The sequence below is a fragment of the Littorina saxatilis genome, linkage group LG4 (assembly GCF_037325665.1).
Source record: "Littorina saxatilis isolate snail1 linkage group LG4, US_GU_Lsax_2.0, whole genome shotgun sequence".
Lineage (NCBI taxonomy): Eukaryota > Metazoa > Mollusca > Gastropoda > Littorinimorpha > Littorinidae > Littorina > Littorina saxatilis.
Genome location: NC_090248.1, coordinates 3,397,492 through 3,422,718, shown reverse-complemented (window position 1 = coordinate 3,422,718; position 25,227 = coordinate 3,397,492). Strand labels below are relative to the sequence as shown.

The 25,227-nt window shown below is 41.4% G+C and overlaps 1 protein-coding gene and 1 long non-coding RNA gene across 2 annotated transcripts in view; one reads left to right on the top strand and one right to left on the bottom strand.

Moving 5' to 3' along the window:
* LOC138965698 (uncharacterized) overlaps positions 1-25,227 on the top strand; it is a 268,534-nt gene that overhangs the window by 60,190 nt on the left and 183,117 nt on the right. Inside the window, exons 6-7 of the mRNA XM_070337874.1 lie at positions 11,514-11,549; positions 13,589-13,624. Of these exons, the coding sequence (XP_070193975.1) occupies positions 11,514-11,549; positions 13,589-13,624 (72 nt within the window). The remainder of the gene's footprint in view (positions 1-11,513; positions 11,550-13,588; positions 13,625-25,227) is intronic.
* On the bottom strand, positions 4,964-7,213 carry LOC138965716 (uncharacterized). Its single transcript, XR_011455490.1, has 3 exons — positions 7,110-7,213; positions 5,882-5,928; positions 4,964-5,146 (listed from the first exon to the last, which is right to left on the bottom strand). It is a non-coding gene; the product is annotated as an uncharacterized lncRNA (long non-coding RNA).

Below are 25,227 nucleotides of genomic sequence, written 5' to 3'. Positions count from 1 at the left end.
GGGAGTCGCTGAGTTCTGAAGCTGAGTGTCGTCAGCAAACATTTCGTGGGAAACGGAATGTCTGTCGATGAGGTCAGTCAGAGGGGAGGTGTACATGATGAACAGCACGGGCCCGAGCACAGAGCCCTGGGGAACGCCAAAAAGGAGGGAGGTTTCCTGGGATGGGACGTCGTTTACAATTACAAAATTTGTTCTGTCTGAGAGATAGGATCTGAACCAATTTAGAACTGAATTTTGGATGCCGAAAGTGTGCTCAAGGCGGGACAGCAGGATTTCATGATCAATTGTATCGAAAGCGGCCGAAAGGTCTAACAGGAGGAGCAGGGAAATTTTGTTATCGTCTAAGGAAGTCAAAATGTTGTTGAGGATACTAAGGACTGCGGTCTCTGTGCTATGGTCCGTGCGGTAGGCTGACTGGTGCGGAGTGAGGAGGTTGTTGGCAGAGAGGTGGGAGGAGAGCTGGTCTAGGACTATCTTCTCTAGGATTTTAGAAAGAAAGGGAAGGTTTGAGATGGGCCTGTAGTTCTTAAGTACGTTGGGGTCGAGGGAGCTTTTCTTCAGAAGGGGTTTAATGACAGCTTTTTTGAAATCTGAGGGGACGGTGCCAGTGGAAAGGGACTCGTTCAGTATTCTAGTGATGGTGGGTAGAAGGATGTCTAAGTGATCACAGAGGAGGGGGGTGGGGAGGGGGTCGAGGTCACAGGACGTTTTGGCAGACTTCACAATGAGTTTACGAACAAAATCTTCAGAGACTGGGGTGAAAACAGAGAACGAATTTCCAACAAAAATGGGAGAGCGAACAAACAAACAAACAAACAAACCGATCAACCTGTTGAAATAGTATCCACAAGGAACATCCTGTTGAAATAGTATCCACAAGGAACATCCTGTTGAAATAGTATCCACAAGGAACATCCTGTTTCTTTGTGTCGTCATATTGTACAAACTTCGCAGCATAAAGTCACAAAGGTCCATTGTATAGAATAGAGATACAATCACTGAGGCATGATGACATCCATAAATTCACTACAAACCAGTGACGTCAAAGATTCGCATACAGCTACACCCTTCACTCTTCTCTGAAAAATAGTGCCCGTCATGTCTTAGGATATTGTATGAAAACAGTCTTTTCATTTTAACTAGAGCGTGAAAGCTGTTGCTATATTTGAAAACACACACACACACACACACACACACACACACACACACACACACGGATAATACCGTTGACAAATTGTGCTATTGTCACGTGTTAGTATGGCTTTTTCCTCATTAAACAATGTAAAATGTTTAAAAAAAATAATAAAAAAAATAAAAACCTTGTCCAGGTGAGTTTTGGAACTGCAGTGTCATATTTCCCAGCATGGGCAACGGAGAAATCTGATTTACAATATTTGCAGTGTGCATGACTTTTCCCCCATAGTAGACTCCACAGTTCCTGGCTCTTTCTTATATTTCTCCAAGAAAATCTGCTGCTTCTGCTGTTTAGACTTGGTACAGTCATCCGAAACGGGCACATTTTTCCGCTTCATTTTGCCACGAATGTCCAGACGATCGCACGTGCCAACAACTGAACAAGGTTTCCACAGCTGAAGACTCGCTGTCATCGTTATCTCCCGGCTTCGACCGAAACCGGTATCAGTTGTACCATTCCGTAATAATAATAATAATAATGCAAACTTTTATAGCGCTATTCTAGAAAATTGTCTACTCTTAGCGCTTTACAATACATACATCGACCAAGCATACTATACACGCACAGGCAAAGAAACCGACCAAACATAACCAACAAACTATACATGCACAGGCAAAGAAAACGACCAAACATACAATACACGCACAGGCAAAAATAACGACCAAACATAAACAAACATACTATAACCAAACATAACCAACATACTATACGCACGCAGGCAAAGAGAACAATCAGCACATATAATTATTACTGACATCTAATAATGCAGGCATACAGTGACAATCCAATACACAGCCTAAGCACATGAACCACAATAGGCTTCTATATAAAAATGTGTCAACAGTACTATTTACACACACACAGACAGTGCTGACACAAAGCGCAGAAAATGTATATACGCGTTATTTTAGGCACTAGGTAGGGGGTGAGGTGGGGCAGGATGGGGTGGGTGGGGAGATGCTGGAGGGGAAATCACTTGCGCTGGAAGAGGTGTGTTTTGAGATTTGTCTTGAATGTAGTGAGAGAATCTGTGTGTCTGAGAGGCAGAGGTAATCTATTCCAGGTCACAGGGGCTTGATAGGCGAAGGACCTCTCGCCACATGTCTTTGTTTGCACTGTGGGGAGTCGGAAGAGTCGAGTGTCGGCGGCAGAGCGAAGCTGACGAGAGGGGGTGTAGAGATTGAGGAGTTCTGACAAGTATTCTGGGGCAGAACCAGAAACGACGGCAAAAGAAAGAGAGGAGAGTTTGTATTCGATCCTTTTAGTGATAGGCAGCCAGTGTAGAGAGTGAAGAAGGGGTGTGGCGTGTTCATACTTGGAAGATTTGAAGACCAGGCGGGCAGCGTTATTTTGGATCCTTTGAAGTCTATCTAAAAGGTACTTAGGGAGACCGGCCGGGAGAGAATTGCAATAATCTATCTTTGAGAGGACTAAAGAACACACTAACGTTTTGGTTGCATCAGTGGTGAGGTAGTGACGGACTGAACTAATCTTGCGCATCTCTAGATAGGCGGACTTGCAGATGTTAGAGATGTGTTTTTGGAAAGAGAGAGTTGGATCGAGAGTGACGCCAAGGCTGCGGACAGACGGAGAGAAAGAGATAGGTAGTTCGTTGACAGTGAGAGAGGCAGGAAAAGAAGGGTGATTGAGAAATTTCTTGGGACAGGCCAGCATAACTTCGGTTTTGTCACTATTTAACTGGAGTTTGTTTAAAGACATCCAATCACTGAGGTCCGTAATGCAATCCTGTGTCCGATATACCAGATCGTCAACTTCAGCAAGAGGGGCAGACTGATGAAGCTGTGTATCATCAGCGAAACTCTCGTGCGACAACGCATGGCGACTGATAACATCGGACACAGGGGAGGCATATAGAACGAAAAGTATGGGGCCAAGCACGGACCCTTGCGGGACACCGTACTGGAGAGCTGAAGGTTGAGATTTGATGCCGTTGACACAAACGGTCTGCGTCCGGTTAGTAAGGTACGAACGAACCCAGGAAAGGGCCAGATCATGAACACCAAAGGAGTGCTGAAGCCTGTGGAGCAGAATTTCGTGGTCTATCGTATCAAATGCGCTAGACAAGTCCAGTAGTGTTAGAATGGAGACCTGATTTTCGTCAAAGCCAAGAAGGATGTCGTTTACAATCTTCAGAAGTGCTGTCTCAGTACTATGGTTTTTCCTGTATGCAGACTGATGGGTGTTGAGAAGGTGGTTTTGCTCTAGGTGAGTGAGAAGTTGTGAGAGGACAATTTTTTCAGTGATTTTTGAAAGGAATGACAAGTTCGAAACGGGCCTAAAGTTTTTCAAGGAATTCTTGTCAAGTGAAGGTTTTTTGATGAGGGGCCTAACTATTGCAGGTTTGAATTCATCTGGGAATGAGCCGGAAGTCAGAGAGTCGTTGATGACGTGAGTGAGGTATGGAAGAAGGTCATCAATACAATCACACAGCAGAGAGGACGGAATGGGGTCAAGCTCGCACGTTTTCGGACTGGCGCCTAAACACACCTTTTTTACAAACTCGCTGGTGACAGGCTCAAAACGCTGCAGAGCTGGACCACAATACATCCTATCGGCAACCGGTGAAGGCGGGACAACAGCAGAATCAAGCTTCTCGCGAATAAGCGCGATCTTCGCAGTGAAAAAGTCAGCGAACTTCTGGGGAAGCTCATGTACAGAGAACATGGTGGGAAGAGGGGAACAAGTCACCTTGCCTAAGATGTCATTGGTGACACTAAACAGCTGTTTGACTGAGGTGCATGCGAGTATTTTGGATGAGAAGAATGCAGACTTGGCATGGTCGACGATGGCGATGACCCGGTTTCTGGCCGCCTGAAATATTTGCCGGTGCACACCAACACCGGAAAACGTATTTTAGACTTTTTCTTAGGTGTATTTTGTGCGTGTGTCGCGTATTTGCGTACCGATAATAATTTGGCGTACAAAATACGCCCAAATCGTACTGGTAAACAGGTCTGAAAATGCTTTAGCCATGTACTAATTATGTTATTGAACTGCTTAGCGGAGATTTCCAGATCAATCATACGGCGGTGAAAGACTGGTCTCTGGTACGGTCTATACTTACAAAATATAAAAATAAACAAACAAACCAACACAAAAAAGGTTTGTGTTGCACGTAGGATTTAAGTATTTAATTGAATAGAAAAGGCAACATCGGAATAAAAACAAATCTCGTGGTTCTCTTGTCAAGGAGTATGCACAGAATATGAAAGAAGATTGTGGAGTAGGCTGCTTTCTATTCTACTGCTCTAAATTAGCAAGAGGCAAGCTTTACAATGCTATTCACACTAAGATGCAAAGCATTCAGTGCTAAAGCTCTCAAATCACAATAGTTACAAGACAAAACACACTTCTTGGGGCTACAAGAAATGTTAATATTTTGTAAGCACACAATTGGACACATTTTTGTAAATATTTTTTATTGCCTCCCTTGAATAAAACTTATTAAAAAAAATATTCTGAGAAAAAAAGTTATACTTAAAAGCAAAGCTATCAAGAAATAGGTAGACAACCCGTGTAGATACCTTTATTCTTAAGACATTTTATTTTTGGAGGATTTCACTATGCAATTTTACAGATTTAAAAAAAAAGCTTTAGATGATCTCCCTTGAACAAACATTTCTTGTTTTTACTATGTGTTAGTTTTAAGGGTATATTTAAGAACAATAAAGAAAAAATGCTGCAAATTGACTTGGACGTATTTACAATTTAGTTAAACAAAATGTTTCAAATTTTCTGATTATGAAATTCTACATTAAAATTAAAGCAGATCTAGGGACTTGTGCACAACATAAAACATAAGGAACTATGATCTGCATTGCTTGTTATGATGATAATGGCTGGCACCTGTCGACCGACTTGCACGCCATAATTCTATATGTTTTACTATGCGCCCTGCATGTCAATGGTCTTTCTCTGGGTGGCTCGATTCTGAGGAGATAAAGAAAATGCATTTAGTGCAAGCAGTACATAATGACAACACACATACAATTACTTAAAGCAGCTGCTGGTTTCAGAGTATCTAGTTAAAGGCCCACCCCAACTTGTTTGCCTCAATGTCGCAGATTTGGTCAGACTTTCACAATGAGTAAGATAACAAATTTAACAATGTTTTGATTTTAAAAAAAAATAGTATTCATTTTTGTTGTTTTCGGCCCCATTCACTGGGAATCTTACTCAAGGACAAGGATTTTTCTTAGGAATATTTGTATGTGAAGCTTCCAAGCCCTAGCTTCAGAAACGACCAAGAAACCCTCAATAATGGATTTTGTTGTGCATAGTGATGGCTATCCAACCGAGTGGCGGAGCACTGGTGAATCCTTTCATTCTCCTGATTGCTTGATTCTGAAATGACATTGTGGAGTTGGTAGTTATGTGAGTGTGTAGTGCCTGCTCTTCGTTGTTTAGTCGGGGGGAGGGGGGGTATTGAATCATATGATCATAAAGTAAGACTTCACTGTGATGTGCAGAGATTTAGTCAGGTACACAACATTACTATGCTATCACGAAATTAGATGTTCTATCCTCTAGATGGGCTACACAACTACATCAGATGTGATGGTTGGGTTTTCGCAAGTCAGCAACATGTTTTGAAGTTCTCATTGGGTAATCACGGCTGACATCAAACACAGAAAAGGTGGAAAAAACATAAATCAATGAACTCACCTTCCCTGCATTGTGATACTAGCCATATGGGTCTGCCGAAGTAGCTCCTGCACATATTGAATTAAGTATTCATGTTATTGTTAGGATCACACTTTTTTCTGGTACATGTTTATCAGACTGGAAAGTTTCTCAAGGCTTGAAGAATTCAAGAGCTTGCCTATCCCCAATAAAAAAAAATTAGTATGCAAGTATTTTCAGGGTCTCAAGGTTTTAATATGAAGTCTGTTCCTCTGGGGTCATGGAGAAACAAATTACAAATGAGAACATACTGTTACACAACAAATTCCGACCAATTTAGGACACACCATAACATAACTCACAAACAAACAACAGCAATACAATAATTAGTCTGCAAATACCTAAACGTCGTTCACACTAGGTATACAAAAATAAAAAAGCACATTCAGGCAGGTTTGACAAGTAGACCATTCCAGCTACTGTTCCAGACCAAAGGCCATTTTTCCCCTTACTCTGTGATTGTAATCATAATTATTGTTTATGAATGACTTCAGTTTTTCTAAGTAAATCTCTCGTTGTAATTACTGGTAAATGCATTATCCCAATTAAGATATCCTCACATCTAACCTGCGTAAACTTCATTTCAAGGGTTTTAATTTTTTTTAGCTGGCCAAGAAATTATAAGCATTCCTCAATTATGTTCCTGTCAGACTCAATGAGCTAATATTATAAAAAAAAATAAAAAAAGGTAGCATCTTATAATATTATCACGTGAATTATAGCTAATCAGAAAACTAGTATTTAATTTACTCAAACTGAAAATACAGGCATGCAACATTATCCTTGCTGTTTTGTGATAACCCTTACCATCAACTATTCTATTTCATTTCCATCTCAACAGGCGTAGCACCTCTCTGGAAGCCAAAAGAACACTTTAAATCCACCCCCCCCCCCCCCCCCCCCAGTACTGAGTAAACATTGCTGTGCATATTTACAAAACAAAACAATGCCTGAGTCGCCAGTCACCTGTTTATGTTGTTCATTGTTGTCCTTGTACTTCACTTGTAGCTTAGCTGTTCAAGAAACTGTTTCTCTGATCACATGATCAAAATTCAAATACTTAATAAACCAATTTTGATTCTATTTCTTCAATAATAAGTTGAACGTCTGCATATGTAATTGCCACAATTTACAGAGTTTCTGAATAAATGCTGCAAGAAAAACCAACAGAGTGAACAGTTTGTAAATATACTAACATACCTATATTTACCTTATGACATGTGTGGTACAGTGGCTGCTAAAACGTCCGTTACACCTGTCTGCATATATTAGGTGACAGCCCTGATGGAGACTGAAAAAAAAGTTCCTTTGTCAGTACCCTGCGTATGAGTGTGGTCGGGTATGTTCTGGAACAATTAGAGCACTCCCTATGACCATATGTTGCACGGAGGGTAGGGGGGGGGGGGGGGCTTTTAGAGGTGTAGTTGTTGGACTGTAGTGTAGAGGCTGATTGGCAGTGCTATGGGGTGAGGGTGGAGCTGGGGCGGAGAATATATCGTATGTAATTGAATACTAATAGTAATAAGCATGATCAGTTAGACTAGAGTTAAAAAACTATGTTGATCGCCAGAGACATTACATAATGTGAAATCACAAGCATGTTACTGTACCTTTCGTTTTGCAATTGAGATTGGTAGAAGGCATTGAGTGGTGAACACAAGTTGCATTGATCACTGCATCACCATGTGGTCAATCCCCTTTGATCTGCAGATTGCACCAGCACAAACCAACACTGTGTTATGATCGTAAACAGCCCACATGGCCAATAAATCTAAGAACACAAACACTAGATAGATCTAATTGGAGAGCCTGCAAACCGAGTCATGCTTTTTAAATTCAATGAAAATCTGTCTGTCAATGAAGCAGATAGATCTATCCTTGCGATTGTTTTTGCAAGCAGATAAATGTTAGAACGTCACTTATTCCGTTTTCATTCAACAAATTGATATTTTGCAAGATGCATTTCGTGCCAATGAGCTGAACAAACAATCAAAATCAAGCAAGTGGTACATTCTTGAAGTTGAAGACAAAATTCAGTCACGCAAACAAACTGAAGGGAAAAAATCTAGCTTACTGCTGTACTGATTTCGCCAAATAAATGCATGTGCATGCCGAAGTTATTCCTGCTTTGATTCCAATCATTCTAATTGATCTGAATGCAAAAAATATACGTAAACGAGCTGATCAAAATGAGTAACATTGCACCTCACCTGCCTATAGACTGTACTGCGAAAGCGAAGGTCGTCTGCGACTGGAGATTTTGAAGTCGAACAGCGTCGTTTCTTCACTCTCAGCGGTTGTCTTCATCGAAAAAGTGAAAAGCCTGACTTGCAATCTAGCGAAAGACAAGGGCGGATCAATTCACTTTGGAGGGGGGGGGGGGGGGGGGGGGGGGGGTTACAAAATGACTGTGAAGATACACGTTGACGGCGCCGAAGGCGCCTAAGCCTCAAGGGGGGTCCGGGGGCATGCCCCCCCGGAAATTTTTTTTATCCAAAGAAGCAAAATAGAGCTATCTGGTGCATCCTGAGCCAATAAATTACCTCTTTTTTGGGCGGGGGGGGGGGGGGGGGGGGGGGGTTTACGTAACCCGTGTAACCCCCCCCCCCCCCAAGATCCGCCCCTGAAAGACACATTCTGTCTTTCCGTTCGGGCGTTGTTTTTGTGTACAATCTCTGAAAATGTTATTTCGAAAAAGGCGGCCGTCATTGTTTTGGGGTTTCCGCCTAGTGGTGTTTTAAACCGGTTTCAGACCGGAACACACTGAGGAGATGAGAACAAAATGGCAGCCCCCATGAAATCCGAAAGGTCACGGAAAAAAGTCGTGAATAGTGCAATGTTGAAATGAAGTTAACGGTCTGAAACATTTTAGTATTTTCTTCTGAGACAATCCTTGTTCTCTTATCATCTACAGATTTACCGCAGTCTTCATCACGCAAATCCCCAACAGAAGTCAGAATTTCGAACATAAAATATGCGTAAGCAAGCATGATACGTCATGACGTCATATGATTCCTAGCATATTGACGTAATGCTAAACATCCGGTTATCTCGAGTCTTCTCCGTAATACATGTCCGTGGGTTTTTCAATGTTTGGTGATTTCCGTGGCTTCCTGCGCAAAGGGATATGCGCACTATAACCGTCGTCTGCAATCAACGACATGGACCATGCCGGTAGTTGTTGCTGACAAAAACATGATTTTAACACAGGATATAATGTCAGACTAGCTATATAAACGCTCTTGTGTTTTCAGCGTAGCAATAGGGTCCGATATTTAGACTCGAACAAGTATAATGCGACTCGTCTTCGACTCGTCGGCATAATACTTGTCTCGTTTAAATATCGGGCCCTGTTGCTACGCTGAAAACACAATAGCTGTTGATAATATACGGAATTTCACAACATGTATTGTTGCCTAAATTCGTAGGAAAACGTTTCCAAAAGAGCCGCAGTAATACAATCTTTGAGATATAATTGAGGTTAGCATTCTCATCAACTCAAGCACACTATGTGATTTCCGGACAAGTATTTGAAGGTTTCAATAAAAATGGATTGTATGTTTTGCAGAGGTATAAACAATTAAACGCAACCTATGATTGGTCTTTTGCGTGGAGTATGGCGTTAATTAATGTTCATTCCGTGATTTGAGACTACTGTATAACGTTTCAGACTGCACTGTAGGGAACTATGGAACTAACTGCGGAAGCACGTGTCATTTTCGCTGTGCTGGAGGATGTGCCAGAGACACCGGCTACTGTACACGTGAGTCTGTCTTACTCCTTGCTGTTGTTCTTGAACTCCTTTTCGCGGCTCCTTTTGAAGTCCTCTTGGTGGCTCCCATCGATTGTTTGTCGTTTTCCTTGACTTTTGCATGACTGTGTTTTGTAACGAAAGTGTACAAAGAATGCTATTGCAAAGAAACGGCCCGATAACGGAAGCGCGGGCACGCAAGCTCAACCAGGCCACCAATGTATGCCTACAATGGACATACCTCTCGTATGTACCAATCTTTGTGTGTTTGAATATAGCTTAATCTGCATTCTAACCTTAGAGATCCGTTATTGCAATGCTATTTTCAATTAATGCGATCCAGATAGACCGCTAGATAATTTCGTTCGTGATGACGACGCCCTTCTTGTTATTATAATATAAAGGGAAGCAAGTGATGCATCGAAATAACCAATAAAGGGGGTACGAACGTGTAGATTATATTTCTGTCCTACATGTAACTGGAGACACATAACAGTATATTGTGCCAAACTTCCGTCAACGTACTTACATTATTTGGCAACAGGAACTAACCTTATCAGCACAGAAAGAAAACAATCTGCTGGATGTCAGTATATGTCTCCGTAGAGATGCAACGAATGCAAAACCCATGATGAAGTAACACTAAATCAAAAACCGAGGCACAGTCACTTCATTTAATCGGGTAATCTATGTCAGATATATCTGTGAAATCAAGTGTCTGCTAGTTAAGATTGCAGTTATGTTTTACCACAAAGGCGTCCTTGACACTTCCGTGACAGATGTTTTTCCTTTTAGATATTACATGGAGATCTTTTGGTGAAAACACCTTTATTTCATAGCATGGTCTATGTGTTCAGTTATTTTTCAAAGCGTTTAATTTTACGCGAATCTTAGTATAATAACCACATTTTAGTTTTTAGTTTTGTTTTTAAACACGTTCAGCCCTCACATCAATTGTTGTACATACAAACATTTAAAAACAATGTAATCTTATATTTTGTGTAACACACAATCTTAATCAGAATAGCAATAAAAACGCTATCGTGTTTTCAGTGTAGCGAGAGGGTAAGATATGTTGACTCAAAACGAGTATAATACGTCTCGACGTTTAATCGTGCTTGAAAAAAACACACGTCGTCATATTACGTCATAAAATCTTGCCTTTACACATAAGATCTGTTAATATCCCAAACTTGATTTGACATCGTCGGCAGTTTCCGCGATCTACCGGTGTTTTGACACTACTCGTTAACCAAGAGCCTGATTTGTATTTAACTTGTTTCTTCATTCTGAACATAATTTCAACATCTAATACTGATACCTGAATCAGAATGAAATAAGGAACAGAAGGAAGTCAGTTACATGCGTCTTCTTTTATGAATGAAGAAAGCTTAAAACCCTGCATACATTTATTTAATTTACTATAATTTTAGGTGCTTGACGTGAATGAGAGAATAACTTGCAAATTGTGGTCCTTGGGAATGCGTCCTCGAGATTTTCTTAAACGTACAACTGACGCCATAAAATTAACTTTTAAAATACCCTGTGATACAAGACAGAAGCAATTGCCAAGAAGAATGCATGTGCCACATTGTTTAAAAGAAATCTAAAACAAATGCGCAAGTTCTGTGAATGGTTTTCTTCACTGAAGAAACACATTTTCATTCAACCACAAGAACATTTATTTGTTGATACATGACATAATAAAGAGTACACTCCTATCACTTTTTTGATTTTATTACAAATTAAAATCAAACAGGGAAAGTCGTTGTTAACATAGAATTAATATTTCATAAACTATTATTTGATGACACAAGGAGAGATTGTGAGCTGCTTTTAACATGTTTATACGTCTTCTTGCAGGCTGTGCTGGAAATTTCGCTGGAGATACCTGCACAGGTTTGTACAAATACATGCTGCTTCTATTTATAGCTCTAGATGCTAATAGACGGTCCGGGTAATAGATTGTGACAAAGAAATGACAATCAATTTGATAAAAACAAATGTGGCTGTGACAGTGCGACCTCAACCTTCGCAAACGGGCACAAATGACGCCATCAATTAGCCCCAACATAGATGTTAACGACACACACACATCACTACCCTCGTCTCGATTCCCGTCAATGTTAACACATTTGGTCATAATTGACTATATGTAAAAACACAAGTCGCATTTAGTCAAGTAGCTGTCGAACTCACAGAATGAAACTGAACGCAATGCAACGCAGCAAGACCGTATACTCGTGGTCCACCGCTCACGGCATAGGCAGTGAAATTAACAAGAAGAGCGGGGTAGTAGTTGCGCTGGGAAGGATAGCACGCTTTTCTGTACCTCTCTTCGTTTTAACTTTCTGAGCGTGTTTTTAATCCAAACATATGATATCTATATGTTTTTGGAATCAGGAACCGACCAGGAATAAGATGAAAGTGTTTTTAAATTGAATTGGAAAATTTAATTTTGATAATAATGTTTATATATTTAATTTTGAGAGCTTGTTTTTAATCCGAATATAACATATTTATATGTTTGTTTGAATCAGCAAATGACGGAGAATAAGATAAACGTACATTTGGATCGTTTTATAAAAAAAAAATATTTTTTTACAATTTTCAGATTTTTGATGACCAAAGTCATTAATTAATTTTTAAGCCACCACGCTGAAATGCACTACCGAAGTCCGGGCTTCGTCGAACATTACCCGACCAAAATTTCAACCAGTTTGGTTGAAAAATGAGGGGTGATAGTGCCGCCTCAACTTCCACAAAAAGCCGGATATGACGTCATCACAGATATTTATCAAAAAAATGAAAAAAACGTCTGAGGATATCATACCCAGGAACTCTCATGTCAAATTTCGTAAAGATCGGTCCAGTAGTTTAGTCTGAATCGCTCTACACACACACACACAGACACACACACGCACATACACCACGACCCTCGTCTCGATTCCCCCCTCTACGTTAAAACATTTAGTCAAAACTTGACTAAATGTAACAAGTCGCGTAAGGCGAAAATACAATATTTAGTCAAGTAGCTGTCGAACTCACAGAATGAAACTGAACGCAATGCCATTTTTCAGCAAGACCGTATACTCGTAGCATCGTCAGTCCACCGCTCATGGCAAAGGCAGTGAAATTGACAAGAAGAGCGGGGTAGTAGTTGCGCTAAGAAGGATAGCACGCTTTTCTGTACCTCTCTTTGTTTTAACTTTCTGAGCGTGTTTTTAATCCAAACATATCATATCTATATGTTTTTGGAATCAGGAACCGACAAGGAATAAGATGAAAGTGTTTTTAAATTGATTTGGACAATTTAATTTTGATAATAATTTTTATATATTTAATTTTCAGAGCTTGTTTTTAATCCGAATATAACATATTTATATGTTTTTGGAATCAGCAAATGATGGAGAATAAGATAAACGTAAATTTGGATCGTTTTATAAATTTTTACTTTTTTTTTACAATTTTCAGATTTTTAATGACCAAAGTCATTAATTAATTTTTAAGCCACCAAGCTGAAATGCAATACCGAAGTCCGGGCTTCGTCGAAGATTACTTGACCAAAATTTCAACCAATTTGGTTGAAAAATAAGGGCGTGACAGTGCCGCCTCAACTTTCACGAAAAGCCGGATATGACGTCATCAAAGACATTTATCAAAAAAATGAAAAAAACGTTCGGGGATTTCATACCCAGGAACTCTCATGTCAAATTTCATAAAGATCGGTCCAGTAGTTTAGTCTGAATCGCTCTACACACACACACACACAGACACAGACACACACACACACACACACACACACACACACATACACCACGACCCTCGTCTCGATTCCCCCCTCTATGTTAAAACATTTAGTCAAAACTTGACTAAATGTAAAAAGAACAAAAACTGATAATGAGTTGCTTTTAACGTGTTTATACGTCTTCTTGCAGGCTGTGCTGGAAATTTCGCTGGAGATACCTGCACAGGTTTGTACAAATACATGCTGCTTCTATTTATAGCTCTAGACGCTAACAAGAAAACTATGAGTGTGTGTGTGTGTGCGTGTGTGCGTGTGTGTGTGTGTGTGTGTGTGTGTGCGTGAGAGAGAGAGAGAGAGAGAGAGAGAGAGAGAGAGAGAGAGAGAGAGAGAGAGAGAGAGAGAGAGAGAGAGAGAGAGAGAGAGAGAGAGAGAGGGGGGGGGGTGCAGCAGCAGGCACGAAAACAGAAAGATATAATATGCGGTAAGAGCACATAACGAAGCAGGGTCTGCATTTTTTTTCCGAAACCACAGTATCTGACAGACACATCATTGTCCGTTGAAGCAGACAGTGCACACAGCGTTCATATGATCTGGACAAAAGTAGACATTGCACCTCTGGCATATCTGGCTCACTTTCCGGTCAGTCTTCCAAGGACGCATGTAACATCGTGTCCTCTTGCGAGACTTTTGGCAGCTTGAGCAGATGTGCTTGGCTCAGATTGTGCCTGCCTCTTGCGCAATGTCCCAGCAGCTTGACCTGATGTTCCGGGGTGAGATTCAGTCTGCCTGACCCTTCCTGCTCTTCTTGACGTTGGTTGATCCACTGTTTGGGATTGCCCAATCTTTGTGATTGAACTTTGGATCAAGACTGTCAAGTTCCGAGACAACTGTCTGTGCGCGGCGAGGCGGCACTTCATCAGTGGCAGCGTCAGTGTTTTACTTATGCTTTTGATAAATCGCCTCGTGTATTTTTCGTCGTCCATAAACGTGATGGCCAACACACATCGTGCTGCGACATTGGCGAGATAAAGAACATTGGCAAACATGACTATAGGCCACCGTTTGGTGACTCTTTTTGAGGCGAATGCGTGGGCCATCTTGTCTAGGGAGTCGACTGCTCCCTTGGTGGAATTATAGAACAGAATCATGTCTGACTTTTTTGGGGGGCGCCTGCTTCAACCACGCCAACGTCATGCATCGAACTGAGAATCACAGTGTTCTTGTTCTTTTTGCCCTGGTAATTTACCATAGGCAAACACTGCTGTGCAGTGGAGGGCCTTTCTTCAACTTGAATGGCGCAGGCAGGAATCTGTTATTGGTCCTCACTGTGCCTACCACCGCCAGACCATTGTTTAGACATCCTTCAGCCAGAGCTAAGTCTGTGAAGAAGTTGTCGCATGTTATGTTGCGACCACTCTTGAAGAAGGGCTACGCCAACTGTAGGGCAGTGTTGCGACCTAAATTGATATGTCGGGCCTGGCCAATCGGCCGGCCAAGGTAAGGGGTGCCCAAGAGAGGGAAACAGCCGAAGTCAGCAACCCAGAATATTTTGATGCTGTACCGATCGTTTTTTGGGGGCAGGTACTGTAGGAAGTTGCATCTTCCCCTAAAGGGGACAAGCTGCTCATCGATTGTGAGAAGTGGCCCAGCAAAGTAGTGCTGGCTCAGGTTTGTATTGAACTGATCCCACATGTCCCTGAACGGGGCGAAGAAATATGTTGCTCTTCTTGCCGATCTTGTAGATTTGTCGTCAAACCGCAGGCAAGTCATGAGTGTCTTGAACCTGATCTTGCTCATGCATGCTCTGACAACATTCACACCATCAATGTGGTCCCATACTTGATCAGTTGAAACCATGTTCTGTTTGCGGGTTCCCAGAAACAACAACAAACCCAACACAGCCTCCATTTCAACAATATCGCATTCAACCCACTTGTTCTGAAATTGTGTGCGGCCATACAGGTTTGTGTACAAAACAGTATCGTTAGTCATTTTCTCAGAAACAAACAGTTTGAAGGAGTCATAAGGGCCATGCACATGTTGTGTTTCAGGCACCTGTGTTGGTGGAGGCCTGAACATTTTCTTGTTTTTTGTCTTCGTAAACGGAAGCGCAGGAGCTTTCCCCATTTTGTGCTGTCTTTCGCTGTGTATTGGCGGGATCTGCAATCGCTCCTTCCTCCTCCTCCGACTGAGAAGGCCTGTCCTCTTCTTCACCTCCTTCCTACTCATCTCCTGCATCCTCTTCATGAGGTGACTCATCGTCAGATGCCAGGGGCAGGAACTCCTCGTCACTCGTTTCATCCTCGCCACTCTGTGGTTCGTAGTCTGCCTCACTGTCTTCATCGACTGCCTGTCTGGTCTCTCCGTGCTTGTCTGGAAAAAAGCAAAAGAAATCAGGCGTACTACAGTTGATTCCACTCAATGCTATATAAATCAAACACATTCACAGGTATTGCCCCTTCCCACGCACCTTCCCACCCCCGCCATCCGTCCCCCCCCCCCCCCCCCCCCCCCCCCCCAACGCACGCACACGCACAAACACACACACATTCACACACGCAGACATCACACACACACACGTGTATACACACACACACACATGCAAACGCACGCACGCACACACACACACACACACACACACACACACACACACACACACACACACTGGTCACAGGCTAAGCCATCACCTCTTTCCCTTCCCAAACCAGTTCCTAACCCGGTATCGCCACTCAGACCACCGGTCCCGACGGCTTGACTGATGTTATCACCGAGCAGTGATACCTCCCACCCTCCCCCCGCCCCCCTTCCCTCCCCCAGCAGAGTTGATGTGTGCGTGTGGTCAGTTTGTAATAGGCGCTCTTCTCCTGCTAGCTTCCATACTATTCAGACGTGTGCACATGTAGAATGTACCGTGTATACATTAAATGTATAGGTCCATAATCTAAACTTCGTCTGCTTTCTTTCTTTCTTTATTTGGTGTTTAACGTCGTTTTCAACCACGAAGGTTATATCGCGACGAGGAAAGGGGGGTGAGATGGGATAGAGCCACTTGTTAAAGGCACAGTAAGCCTCCCGTAAACCATCACAGAGCTCCCCGAGCGTCTAAATACAGTACAAGCATACTTCCATTTGAACGCTCACCGAACGGGAACATCCTGGCTGCTTTCTGTCGAGCGTGAGACATTTTCCAAGAATTTATTTTCGCAGACTTGTTCCGTTAACAACAACGGCGCCTCGTTTTTGCGCTAGACCTAACTTTTAAAATCTAAATAATAAATTGACAGCTTGTTACACAAACATTCTTTAATCATAAAAGAATTCGTTTTTCATCAAGACAAGATCAGAACAATTCGAAGTTGTGAAAGTTTAAAAAAAGAAAAGCCCGGAAGCAGGGTCACGCAAGGGTCGTAGCAGACGACGGCCGGCTTATCAGTGCAAATCGCCGTTCCTCTCAACAGTCAAAAGCCATCGCTAGAGTTCTTGTGAACCACAGCCGTTGTTTCGTGCATAAAAAAAAACGTGCTATTGTAGATAAGCTCACGTGGAGTCGCATTCAAATGACTAACTATGACGACTGCATTTTGAAAAGGGAAAACTGGATACAAGATACAAGATACAAGATACAAGATACAAGATATTTATTCACCAATTTTGCAAAAGGATTTCATCTTGGCACGGCACGGTAAAAATAAAATAAAAACCAACCAGACACATATGCAGACACACATCACCATGCATGCATACATACGTACATTACACTGTCATGCACACACAGACACAACTCACACACACACACACACACACACACACACACACACACACACACACACACACACACACACACACACACACACACAATTATTTACATTCTCACACATAACCAGCCACATATCTACATCACAAATTCACATCGTCGCCTTGTAAACGTAAAAACCATATCAGTTTAAAAGGGGTGCCAGTAATATCAATACAACATTAGTGAATACTAGAACAATACCTAAAATTTATAATCCATTTAAAAGTAAGTAGTACATGTAATTATTATCATTTAGTCAGATCATCACATAAAATTATATAATCATGATCTAGACAGTTTAAAACAACAGTATTAACAGACTATCACAGATCTACTCAAGCACCTGAACTTAGAGTCGCATTGCACAAAACTACTACCATCACAGAACTACTCCAGCACCTAAAAAATAAGGACCATTCCACATTGCACATATTTCCACTATCACAAGTTATGAGAACAGTAATGGAATGCAGTGAAAGGACTAAGTAACAAAAGAACCCCCCCCCCCCCAATCCTATAACTACAGTATATTACAACGTCTTCACTACAGGAGTTGTCAGTACAGCATGGGGGATGAAGCTAGAGCGAAAGCGACTAGTTCTGGCTTTCAAAGCTCTGTAGCGCCTACCAGATGGAAGAGGCTCGAAGAAGTGGTTTGCCGGGTGGGAGGGGTCGCGAACAATCGTTCCTGCTTTTCGACCTGAGCGCAACTCAAAGATAGAGGCAACGGAAGGGAAGTCACAGCCCGCGATTTTGGAGGCTGTCCGCACAATGCTCTCCAGTAGCTGTTTCTCTTTCTCAGTGGTGCTGCCATACCAGACCGTGATAGAAAAACACAGGGTGCTCTCAACGACTGCGCGATAGAACTGCGCCATGATTTGCTGTGACATACGGAACTTGCGCAACTGTCTCAGGAAGTGCAGCCGCTGCTGGCACTTCTTAATGATGGACGTGGTGTTCCCGTCCCATTTCAGGTCTTCAGAGATCAGTGTGCCGAGAAATTTGAATGAAGAGACCTGTTCTACAGCTTCCCCATTTATTTCAAGGGGCAAGATGGGGTCTTTCTTTCGTCGAGGGTCGATAACGACTTCTTTTGTTTTAAGAACGTTTAGCTCGAGATCATTTTCAGAGCACCACTCAACCACTCTTTGAACCTCCCCCCGGTAAGCGTCCTCATTGGAGTCAGAAATCAGGCCTTCAATGGTGGTGTCGTCTGAGAATTTGATTATGTATGTGGATGGGTGAGCGGAGGTGCAGTCGTTGGTGAAAAGGGTGAAGAGTAGAGGGGACAGAACACGGGTTCACGATGGCTCAGGGGTAAGATAAACCACGCAAAAATAAATTCTTTGAAAATTGTTCGCTCTTTACGGAGGGCACATAGGATGTTCTCAATTGGTGAGTGTTTAAATGAAATGGTGTTTGTACTGTGTGTAAAAGCCTGACCGTATCTGTGATGGTTTACGGGAGGCTTACTCTGCCTTTAAGTGTTTCTTGTTCACAAAAGCACTAATAAAAAAATTGCTCCAGGGGCTTGCAACGTAGTACAATATATGACCTTACTGGGAGAATGCAAGTTTCCAGTACAAAGGACTAAACATTTCTTACATACTGCTTGACTAAAATCTTTACAAACATTGACTATATTCTATACAAGAACCACTTAACAAGGGTTAAAGGAGAAACAGAATCCGTTAGTCGCCTCATACGACATGCGGGGTGCAGAGAAATAAGGATGTGGAAAAGAAGACTTTTGGTAAGTGAAATAAAGGTGATGGATCCAGTCAGGTAGAAATAAGACAACAAGAAAAGAATTGGAAAACTGCAGGAAATAGTAGGGAGAGTTTTCTTGGAAGGAAATATAGGTGAAAGGACTGGTAAGGCAGAAATAAGACAAAAGAAGAGAAGAAACAGAACCGTTAGTCGCCTCTTACGACATGCTGGTTAGCATCGGGTAAATTCTTTCTAGTCCCAACCAATATGGGACTCCCCCTAACCCGCGGGGGGTCTTCGTCTGCTGATTCTTCTTCCACTGAATGTAATTAGAGAACATACCCACACAAAAACACAATACCATTACAACATACACAAATACACGCTAATATACGTGTACATACAAGCACATGCACGCACACACAAACGCACACACGCGTGCGCGCACACACACACGTGTACCCTACACACACACAGCGCGGGACTCGCCTCCCCTATCTCCCATTCAGTTACCCTTCATCTCTCATTTTTTTGCCAGCGGCCTAGCCACTGATACTTTATTTTTGATTGGAATCCTAAATTCAAATTCTGTACTCACCATAGCAAATGTCTTCAGCGTCACCAGCGGCGGCGACAAGAGCATCGAATATATTTGGTCTCTCCATCCCGATGGTGCAGAAAAACAAGACTGCATCAGTTCCCTCAGGCCTGTTCGCTTCTTCGTGGTAATTCACGGTCGCGTACTTTATAGAAAAACTCTTTAGTTTCAGTTCTACATGACTGTTGTGCACAAACTAAAGACACTGAAAGTTACAACTGCTGCTACCGCTTGCCTCTGCCATGATAAAGTGACGAAAACAGGTCACTTCCGGTACTTGTTGTCACAATAACAATGTGGGTCCGCACGGCCCCACGACGTCCACGGAAGGGTATGCATGTTTTTCCTTCTTTAAGAAGCATGGGTCCGCACGGACCCACGATGTCTTCGGTGTGTAGTCGATAACCTGGTCGGGCGAAGGTTAAATGAAACAAAAGTATGGCTTTCATTTTCCTCATTTTAAAACAACACACGTGTTTTCTGTGTCCATCCCGACATTTTCTATCTTTACAATTGATGTATAATGACGAAAACCTGCAGCCGCTGACGGTAAGGGCTCATGTGATATTGCAACATTGTTTTTACGGCTTTTTAACTTGAACAAAATTGTTTTCAGATTGCACATCTGGTTTTTATGGAAATGAGTGTGACATTCGATGTGATCAGAACAATCCGGGTTGCGATCTGTGCACAAGGCAAGGTGTTTGCACCATGTGTAAAACGGGATACACGGGTCAATCGTGCACATGTGAGTCATTTCAGACGTGAACAAATGCATACGGTCACGGTAACACACACACACACACACACACACACACACACACACACACACACCAAATGAAAACGAGCGTTAACTGAGTCCGTGGGGAAAAAAATATTTTAAAAAAAGTCCGGGAATCATGTTCATGCCCAGTGACCTCGATCGCCCCGCACGTGTCAGCCCGGTGTAGTGCAGAGGTTTTTTTTATTTATTTTTTTTAAATCTCAGCCAGTGTTCCAACTGGGTCATCAGCTCCTCGCAAACCAGACAGCGAGACTGGTTAACTGTAGTCGTGCTCTGTCAAGAAAAACACATGTGCTCTGGCTGGAATGTTCTTGTTGTTGTCAGTCTGTGCATGTTGTCTTATTTTTGTTTACTTTTAGTCAATTTTAGATTACGTGTGTTAACATCGACGGGGAATGGAGACGAGGGTATTGGTGTGTGTGTGTGTGTGTGTGTGTGTGTGTGTGTGTGTGTGTATGTGTGCGTGCGTGTGTGTGTGTGTCAGTGTGTATGTATGTGTGTGTGTGTGTGTGTGTGTGTGTGTGTGTGTATGTATGTGCAGAGCGATATGTGAGTAAACTACTGGACCGATCTTCATACCAAGGAACTCTCATGTACAGTTTGATGAAGATCGGTTCAGTATTTTAAAAACAATTTCATCTAATTCGTTTTTGGTATTGTGATTCCAAAAACATATATAGATATGTTATGTTTGGATTAAAAGCAAGGTCTGACAATTAGAAAGAATATAAAAACGCGCGTTTTACTGTGAAGTGCTGTACGCCAATGCGTTATACTGGCTTGTCAGTTTCTGAACGATCTCTGTTGTGTGAACGTGACGGCAAGTCCGCAAGGCATGAATGCCGGTGATACAGCTGTGGAGTATATGTGTGGTCAATTTCATTATGTCAGTTCGAAGGGTTGACTAAATGTAGTAATATCGCTTCACACAAATCGAGATGACGAGATTTGCAAGTTAATAGAAAGGTCGACTTCGAGGAGTTAGAACATAACGAATGAACAGACTGGTGTTTGTTTACCCTCTATCGCGGCCTTCGAAGGCAAGAAGTTATCCCTCGTACATAGTTTCCCTTCATTGGGTTACACACTGACAACAAATATATTTTAGTTTCCGAGACAAACGTGACTTATGATTCTACAACTGATTGTGATATGCGTTTATTTGCTTAAAGTTAAAATGCTGATATAGGTTTGTTCGCCGCAGACCTGGATTAATCTCTTCCACAGATCACTTTCTATTTAAGTTATTAACTTGTTGACAATAACATACAATAAAACAACAATATTTTCTTCGTGTTTTGCTTGCAGAATTCTGTTTGTGCGTGTGCTTGTGTGTGTGAGAGAGAGATGGACGTTTTGTGCAATAACGCATCCTTTGAACACTGACCATAATATCCTTATTATGTATAGTAAAGAAACCGCTCATGCTCATGTTTAGTACCAATTAAACGCCCACCCACAACTTTTGGACAACATTGGGGAGGTGGGGGGGGGGGGCGTAAACAAGGTAGTTTACGGTATATTTTAAGGTAATGCTAATGTTGTAGTGTTTCATTCGTCTTTATGTCATTACACATAAGCTTCAATACCTGTATTTGAGATAATTAAGTACAATTAATATTATTTGATTTGATACACGGCCTGGCTGCACTTTTAAACGGATTTGGTATTACTGTTGTAGAAAACGAGCTTTGTGATGAAGCGTTAAAATAAGAAATTATTGTTAGCGATCTTTTGCAGTACAGGGCATGTCATCATCAGGTAGTGCGAAGAACAGGGTGGGTTGTCCAAGAGACCTACACCTTGCAAGTAAATCGTACAGTGCATAACGAAAACAAGCGGCAGTTCTCTTGGTGTTTTTTTTTACTGACATGTATAAGGTGTCATAGACACCGGGGTTGACACCAGCATCCTTGAGATCTTGTGCACACACTCTGTTCAAATTTCCTGAAGCCAATGGAGATTTCACCTGCATGTAAAATTAAGCAACTTAGTTTAGCTGAAATGTATCAAACGCTACAGTGGACTGAAGGAAATACATCGTATTTTTTTGCAAATACATTGACAGTGAAATGTATGTAGGCCTTTGATGATTAAAAGCATTCTAGTCATCAAGAAAATGCTATTTCCTCTTCATTTTCAGTTACAGAAATATACAAAGGGACATGCAGGGATTTTTGCACAAACAGCGTTCTTCCAGAAGGAACATGCAGTGTGATGCTTAATTTGACTGAAGACCAGAATTACATACAGGCACCATCACTTCATGCCAAGTTTTGTCAAAACTGGTTTTAAAGCTAATGTCAGAACTATTACCTTGTTCAGTTTAAAACCTACTATGACACTATGGGGGTCCTTTACGTCCTCACAGATACTAATATCTACTAGGGACATGAAAATAGGTAATGTGTTAGGGGGGGGGGGGAGGGAAGGAGTGAGGGAGGGAGGATGTCGGAGCGGGTAAGAGTGGTGATTAAAGTTTATTAAAAGATTTCGGTTCGTTTCTTCGTTTCTGTGTATATTGTCTTCAAAAGCGTTTTTGGGGTAGGGTTTGTTTTTTGTTCAAAAGAAAACGTTTATTTCGAAAAAGAATACTTTTTAAAAAGATAAAAATTTCAGATCCACTTTATGAATCCAAAGGTTAAAAAAGATGGTCCAGAGAGAAAATAAGAACAAGTATATATATACAGTACGTACGTCTTGTTATATTTACATTTTAAAAGGCTATGCCCCAGTGACACAACGAACATTCATACACACAAATATGTATATCTACATTTACTGGCAAGCCAGGCACTCCGCCTACGCCCCGGCCGTCAGCCAATGGCGCAGCTGGCATGGGTACCTGTGCCAGGAATAACTTAAAAGCTCGGTGAGACACCGAGTACATATATTACGTACATCTAAAAGTACTTTTAGGGTAAAAGGGTTGGTTTTTGAAAGATGTATTTATTAAGTAAGAAGGTTTGTTTTATTTAAAAGTGGTGGCCTACCATTTTATAACCCTTGGCTGGGTATGGATTGGGAGGGGGTAAGGCCTCGTCGGTGGTGTCGTGGTAGCATCTGGTTTGTCAGTTTTTAGCCATGACAAGGGCCTAGAACCTACTAAACCTAAGTGTAGGCATTTATAAAGATGATTTGGTTCTTTAATTAAGCCATTGAAGTTGTGAAGAAAAGTAAGAATGATCACTGTTGACATTAGAAGCACATGTGAGACAAACAGTGTCTTGTCATGGTCACAATTAACAGATACTCATTGAACAGATTTGGTACGTTGTTTTCATGTTCTGTTCATCCTTTTGTGTTCACTGCCTGCAGTAATAATCTTGCCAGTACTAAGATGATTGTTATATTTGGTCGGTTGTGAATAAACATTTTTGATGGAATATGCTGATAATCAAAGTCTGTTCATTACAAACATGTACCATGTTTGTGTAAACTTCTTGTCTTTTGCTTGGATTCAAACAATCTGCTCGCTGTGTTACTGTCATGAGCTGTGTTGGTACTAACAAGAGGCATAAGAAGTCAGATGAACAGCTATAGTCTGGTTCAAAATCTTGCAGAAATGTTCAACATTATACATCGAAACTGAAATACTAGATACTTTAAAAGAAATTTGCTGCACACAATTATTTTTTTAAATTTTTTTTTATTACGAATCAATGTGTGCAACTTTCTTAATAAATTTCTTTCATAAAGTGTCTTCAAATAGGCGCGTTCCCTGTTTTGAGCGAACACTGTTTTCATGGTGCACTTGTACTAACCTGTGCTTTAAAACAAAAATGCAAATAATACACAACGGCCATAATTTCTCTTTATTTGAGTGAATGTTTCAACTTAAAATACAGCGATTCAAAGTGCAGATTAAAAACAATCATTGTCCGAAGAATGTAAAAAAAAAAAGTTGGTTTGAGATTTGGAAGTGAATATTATTATTATTATGGTGAGCTTATATAGCGCGAACCACAATTAACTGTGCTCTCCGCGCTTTACATATTAATGTCTGCCGTGTGAAATGGAATTTTTTACAGACAGACAGACAGACAAACATTTTTTACACACAATATATAACGCATTCACATCGACCAGCAAACCTCAAGCCTGTTAGGCGAGCATTCACCTTTCGCGGCCTTTATTCCAAGTCACACGGGTATTTGATGGACATTTTTATCTATGCCTATACAATTTTGCCAGGAAAGACCCTTTTGTCAATCGTGGGATCTTTAACGTGCACACCCCAATATAATGTACACGAAGTCGAATAGAGAGGTCGACTTCAAGGAGTTAGAACATAACAAATGAACAGACTTGTGTTTGTTTACCCTCTATCGCGGCCTTTGAAGGCAAGACCTTGTCCCTCATACACAGTTTTCCACTCATTGGGTGACACACTGACAACAAATAATCTTTTAGTTTCCGGGACAAACGTGACTTATCATTCTACAACTAATTGTGACAATGCGTTTATTTGCTTAACGTTAAAATGTTGATATGGGTTTGTTCTACGCAGACCTGAATTAATCTGTCCAACAGATCACTAACTATTTAAGTTATAAACTTGTTAACATACCATAAAACAACAATATTCCTTCGTGGTTTGCTTGCAGATTATGTGTGTGTGTGCGTGTGCTTGTGTGTGTGTGAGAGAGAGAGAGAGAGAGAGAGAGAGAGAGAGAGAGAGAGAGAGAGAGAGAGAGAGAGAGAGAGAGAGAGTGAGAGAGATTCAGACTCATAACTTTATTACAAAAGGATAAAGGTTTCAGGCAAAGCCTATTCTTCCAACCTGTCCTTTATACAACACATAAAGACAGACGGACATAACAAATAACAATTCAATCATATAAGATACAGAAATACATTGTATGGATTGCAATGCTATGTGCATTTCAGAGAGAGAAAGAGAAGAGAGAGAGAGAGAGAGAGAGGAGAGAGAGAGAGAGA